The sequence below is a fragment of the Mustela nigripes genome, chromosome 13, assembly GCF_022355385.1.
Source record: "Mustela nigripes isolate SB6536 chromosome 13, MUSNIG.SB6536, whole genome shotgun sequence".
NCBI lineage: Eukaryota > Metazoa > Chordata > Mammalia > Carnivora > Mustelidae > Mustela > Mustela nigripes.
The window spans coordinates 133,786,622-133,792,621 of record NC_081569.1 but is presented as its reverse complement, the minus strand read 5'-3'; the positions used below and the strand labels follow the sequence as shown (position 1 = coordinate 133,792,621).

The 6,000-nt window shown below is 51.4% G+C and overlaps 1 protein-coding gene across 4 annotated transcripts in view; it reads left to right on the top strand.

Annotated features, from left to right (window-relative positions):
* The first annotated feature begins 3,013 nt into the window (after window positions 1-3,013).
* The window catches only part of PCNX1 (pecanex 1), a 157,797-nt gene continuing 154,810 nt past the window's right edge, over window positions 3,014-6,000 (top strand). For 2 of the 4 annotated variants that reach the window (XM_059373838.1, XM_059373837.1), the window contains exon 1: window positions 3,014-3,234. In XM_059373838.1, the coding sequence (XP_059229821.1) occupies window positions 3,082-3,234 (153 nt within the window). In that variant the 5' untranslated portion in view covers window positions 3,014-3,081. The remainder of the gene's footprint in view (window positions 3,235-6,000) is intronic. The other 2 variants (XM_059373841.1, XM_059373840.1) reach the window with 1 other exon arrangement.

Genomic DNA, 6,000 nt, shown 5'->3' with positions numbered 1-6,000 from the left:
TTTTAACCTCTGGGCCTGCTTATTCTGCTAACCTCCTTTATTCAGTGGCCAGAGTCACTGGACTCTCATCTCTAGGCTCCTGGATCTCTCTGAACCCATAATAGACTTTGAGTTCTGTATTAAATCTCTGGGATCTCAACACAAGGCAACTGCCATCAATGTGAAATTTGGTCTTAGTTCTAGGCATCAAGTTCTTTCTTTGCTTCTAAGTCTCCCTCTGTCAAATCTGGCCTTTGGATACTTGTCTTGTAGCCCTGAACCCAAGTCCTTGCCCTGCAAACTTGCCCAGCACATGACCTCAAGGACCTGGATTCTTTCATCATTCCTTTATTATAGGGAGAGCAATTCAGACCTTGAAGAAAGCACTGAACCTGGGGCTTTGCTATAAGCAGCACATTTTCTTAATTCTTGCCAGGATTTCCCAATTTTTGTCTGCTGCTGGACTGCCCAAGGTTGTGCTCCAGCTGCCCACTGACTTACAACACTTGCATTCTCTGTGTTGAACCAGCCTCCTGCTGGCTGCCTTCCTGGCTACCGCCCATTATTCCACACCCTCCAGATACTGTCTTCTGGCCGCTTGCTCATCATGCTAGCTGGTCTGCCTCCGATCCGTGATGTATCGAGATCTGGTCTCCACTTCTTCCAATCGACCTCACCCTTATTACAGTTAATCCTTTTACATTAAACTAAAGCAGATATTTGCTGGTGTGGAAACTGAAGTGGTATTGGAATTTTATCCTTGTTTACATCTTTGTTTGTGTTGGAAGAGCTTGGGATCACTTCCAAAACCGGCTCAGAGAGCTTTCCTGTCTCTTCTAGGAGAAACAAATGAACACTTGACAATACTTTGTATTTAAGTCCAAGGCTCAAGGCCTTTATTTCAATTGTAAAATTACCTTATTTAAACTCGATCGTGCTTTCAGGCATACTCATATATTTTAAAGTATATTTTGGCCAGTGTTCATTCGTTTCTCACAATGTGAAGGTGCTCAGAACTTGATGGCTTTGTGGTTATAAGGAAATAAAGTAATCAAGGCTGGGGGATAGTGTCCTGCAATGGTAGTTTCAACCTTTCCGGCACACTGGAGTATTTCGAAGGGCTTGTTAAAACAGATTGCTGGGTCCCACACCCGAGCTTCTCTGGAGTGTTGCCTGAGAATTTGCATTTCTGACAGAGTTCTCAGACGATGTTGACACAATTGCTCCTGGGATTATACTTGGAGAATGACTGGTCATAACGTTTAAACCCGCCACAGGTAACCAAAAGCTGCGGGGCAGTGTTGATCAGTTCCAAATTCTTGTCTGAACGGATAAGGTGGAGGGTGCAGAGAAATAAGCTTCTAATTCCTGTCGGTGCAGTTAGAACAACTTATGGCTGCAGAGGTGTTCTCGACCACGGTTACGGAGGAGAACGTGGACAATCACTTACTTTCTTTGCACGTCGGCTTCCTCACCCATAAAATAATGCCTCTACGCTGCCGCGACCTGAGCGCTGTGCAGGTCAAATGAAATGGGTAGGAAAATGTTTGAACTCTAGAGTGGGATGGCACCAGGAGGTATTACAATGGTTTTTCAATACTCTTCTTAAAACAGCACCAGTTTTTTGGCTTTCTTGCTTTTTCATTAATTACAGCAGGTTTTTTTTTTTTTAAAGATTTTATTTATTTATTTGTTAGAGAGAGAGAGAGCAGGAGCGTAGGCAGACAGAGTGGTAGGCAGAGGCAGAGGGAGAAGCAGGCTCTCCGCCGAGCAAGGAGCCTGATGTGGGACTCGATCCCAGGACGCTGGGATCATGACCTGAGCCGAAGGCAGCTGCCCAACCAACTGAGCCACCCAGGCGTCCCCAATTACAGCAGTTTTAACCCAGGAATATCGAATACTTTTATTGCTATAATAAACTCAAACTTAGGGGGAAAAATTCATTCAATGAGATCAGACATGCCTTATAAACTTTACAAAGAGCCAGAAATGATTCCCAGTGCAGAGCGGTAAAAAAGAGAACTGCGCGACCCTATCGTGACTTGGGGTGGAGTCACAGTTAATCTTTCAACGCCGTTTAGATTGGTCCACTTATAAAAATGGCTACGTTACGGCACGTTAAAATATAAAATCACCGTGTACCGTGATAAATCTGTCTACCCCATCCTGTTCCATCGCTTGAAATTTCTATTAATTTATCTGCCTTTGGAAGTAGTACATCCTTCCAACCCTGGCGTGGCTATTTTTCTCACCCGAGGGCCTCCAGCTCGCGCCAAGGGCCAACACAGTTCTTGCTCACATCGGGCGCATTTGTGACTTTTCATTAGTCACCAGCTGTATAGAATTCTCCCGGGCCTTTAATAAGCATCGCAGATACTAGCCTCACTGTTCCCAGGTGTTCCATAAACATCATAAAACGTCGGCCAGGATGCTGACGAGGTTCCAGAGACAGGGTTTGGGAGAGTGAAGGCTCGCGTTGGGGACGGGTCCACGCACCTGGCAGGGTGGTTCTCCCCGCGCAGAAAGGGGTGTCCCGGAGCCCGCCCCCGGGGCCCCGTCGGCGTCCGCGCGCGCTTCTCCCGGGCGCCGGCAGGAGGCGCCCGCGGTGGCCGAAGCGCCGCGCGCACCCGCGGGGAGCCGGCCCGGGGGGCGGAGGGAGAGGAGAGGAGGGGCTGGAGGGGGCGCGGCTTGCTCCGGGTCCCTCCCGGGCGCCGGGCCTCCCTGTCCGCCGGGTCCGAGGCTGGTGGCCGGCGGGGGTCGCGGCGACGGCGGCGGCGCTGGCGGGCCGCGGGCGCGGGGGCCTGGCTCTGGCTCCGGGTGTTGGGAGACAAGATGGCGGCGGCGCTGTGGAGGCTGGTCTCCTCCTCTTCTCCGCTCTCCTCCGCCCCGCCGCTCGCCGCCTCCTCGGTCTCCTCCTCCTCCTCCTCGTTAGCTGCCTCCTCCTCCTCCTGCAGCAGCCCTAGCGACCGCCGGAGCGCCGGCCCGCTCTCCCGGTGCTCCGGAGGGGGATAGACGGGGCAGCTGCGGGCTCCGGCGACCGAGGCCGAGCTGGGGCCGGGGCGGGGACGGCGGCGGCGGCGGCGGCGGCGGCGCCGGGTGGGGATGGGGTCGCAGACGCTGCAGATCCTCCGGCAGGGGGTGTGGGCCGCGCTCAGCGGGGGCTGGTACTACGACCCGCACCAGGCCACCTTCGTGAACGCGCTGCACCTCTACCTGTGGCTCTTTCTGCTCGGCCTGCCCTTCACCCTCTACATGGTGAGTGTGGGGGCGGGGAGGAGGGTGGCCCCTTCCCGCTTCCCCTCGTCGGAGACCCGGCAGCGCTGGCGTTCCCGAGTCCGGCGGGTGCTCGCGCCTCCCGGGCTCCCGGCCGGGGTCGCGCCCTCTCCTCTCCCCGGCGCGCGCCCGCCGCCCCCTCGGGGCCCGCCGCCCCACTGGCTGTGGTGCTCCCCTCCCCCACCGAGTCCCCACTGTCTCCCCTTTAGGGTGTCCCCTGTGGCGGTGACGACAGGAGGGACGAAGCAGCAGCAGCAGCCCCCAGCTGGCTCCCCCGTGTGCCCCACCCTTTTACGGGGAAATAGTAGCCTTCTGGGCCCGGCCTTAGGGGGTCCTGAACCTGTAGCCCCTCCAGCCTGTCCCCCCGGGAGGGAAGCCCAATTAGGGCTCCCTGCCCTCCCCGTTTTGTGGCAGGCGCTGAGCACTCTGTCCTGAGGGACGCCGCATTCATCCTTGGCACGCGTGCTTATTTGCGCTCCGTTCCCCGGGCGCCCGGGCACCCCTTGGGCACTCCCTTCACCCGAGGCGGTTCGCTCTGCTCTGCACCTCGCCTCTAATCCGCGTGCGGGGGCCCTCGGAGCGGGAGGGGAACGCGCGCGGCTCTGTTGGGAACGTGACTGTGGGGCGGCCGGCTCGGACTCCAGAGTGGATCGTGGTGGACAACCCGGCTCCTAACCTCCCTGCCTCTAAAAATCATTGTTTTTGCTTACCACGGGTTCTTTTCTGTCCAGCTCTGTGGTCACTGGCTGCTGTGTTTCCAGGCCAGCCTCGGTAGGGGTGGGGGGAGGGAGCGGGGGAGATACGGGGAATCTGGCTGGCATTTCAGATTTGTTTGGATTCGTTCAAGGCCGTTTACTGATAGGGAAAAGGAAGTACTGCCTGTTGCTGAAGTCAGTGCGATCAGCTTCTCAGAATGATCTAGGTTGTTACGCTGTATTTTCGCTGGAAGTTGTACGCGCATTTTTTTTTTTTTTAACACATTAGGTTAGGGTGGGGCATGAGGGCAACTCGTGGAAGAGAGATGATAGTTAAACTTCAGTTATTTATTTATTTTTTTTAAGGTTCAGTTAAGTTTTTAAAGTAACCGGAAGGCAGGACAGGGTGAAAACTTTTTATTTTAGAATTCCTTTTAGTATCTGTCTGTTAACTTTGTGGCTCTTCCTCGAGCTGTATAGTACGAGTGCTGGATTAGAAAGTCTGGGAGTACGCCTAAGAAGTGCTAAAGAGAGGATACCAGTTCTTCTCTAAGTGAAGCTCCTTTTCACTGATTGGCAGGAAAAGTGCCAGCTTGGGGGAAGATGTGCGAAATTTCACATTCTCAGGCGGATTTTAGTTTTTCATTAAACTTGTTTTGAAGGGACTTATGCGGGAGGTAAAAAAAAAAAAAGGATTAAAAAATGCTGATGACTGATGACTTATTTTTTTAGGGGACTTGTTCAGTCTTGTCCCATTCTGAAAATTTATCATTATCATGAAGTGTTATAATTTTCAATTAATTCTGGCTTAGGGGGTTCTGTTTGCACTGCTCTACCTTCCAGGAATATGACATCATTAAGGAACAGGTTAATTACTTCGGGTGTAAGAATCCTCAGGCTGTCACAGAGCTTTCATAGCAGATTTCTCTTCTATCCAGGAGAATTGTAAATTTAAAACTGAAACTGGTACTTGAGATGTGAGGATTAGTTGCTGTGTTGCTGTGAACTGTGTTAGCGGCTAAGTCTTTGTGTAATTAGCAAACATTACTAAAGGAAATTAGAGCAAATAGAAAGCAATACATTGCGTTTATACCCTTTCATTTTGGGAGTTTATTCAGTTAAATTTAATTCACAAGCATTTGAGTGTCTACTGCGTGCTGGGCAGTTTGCTAGGTTCTGGGGAAATTGCTTTACTGACTTTATTGTCTTGTTAATGGCAAGCCTGCTTTTTCCTAATCTTTTTTTTTTTTTTTTAAGATTTTATTTATTAATTTGACAGAGAGAAATCACAAGTAGATGGAGAGGCAGCCAGAGAGAGAGAGAGAGGGAAGCAGGCTCCCTGCCAAGCAGAGAGCCCGATGCGGGACCCGATCCCAGGACCCTGAGATCATGACCCGAGCCGGAGGCAGGGGCTTAACCCACCAAGCCACCCAGGCGCCCTTTTCCTAATCTTTTAAAATATCTCCTTGGTTCATCTTTCTCTCTTTTCACATCCGGTTCATCAAATCTTGTGGGTTCTCTCTTCAAAACATAACTCAAGCCCAGTTAATCATCGTCATCACTCACTTGGTTCAGGCTACCATTATGGCTCCCCTGGATTATTGCAGGGTTTTAATGAGGTTCACTGCTTTTATTCTTTTTTTTTTTTTTTTTAAGATTTTATTTATTTATTTGACAGACAGAGATCACAAGTAGGCAGAGAGGCAGGCAGAGAGAGAGGAGGAAGCAGGCTCCCTGCTTGAGCAGAGAGCCCGATGCGGGGTTCAATCCCAGGACCCTGGGACCATGACCTGAGCCGAAGGCAGAGGCTTTAACCCACTGAGCCACCCACGCACCCCCACTGCTTTTATTCTTTATTCTCTCTTCTTGTTACAGAAATCTGAGTGATTCTTTATTTTTTTTTTTTTTAAAGATTTTATTTATTTGACAGATCACAAGTAGGCAGAGAGGCAGACAGAGAGAGAGGAAGGGAAGCAGGCTCTCTGCTGAGCAGAGAGCCCGATGTGGGGCTTATCCCAGGACCCTGGGATCATGACCTGAGCTGAAGGCAGGG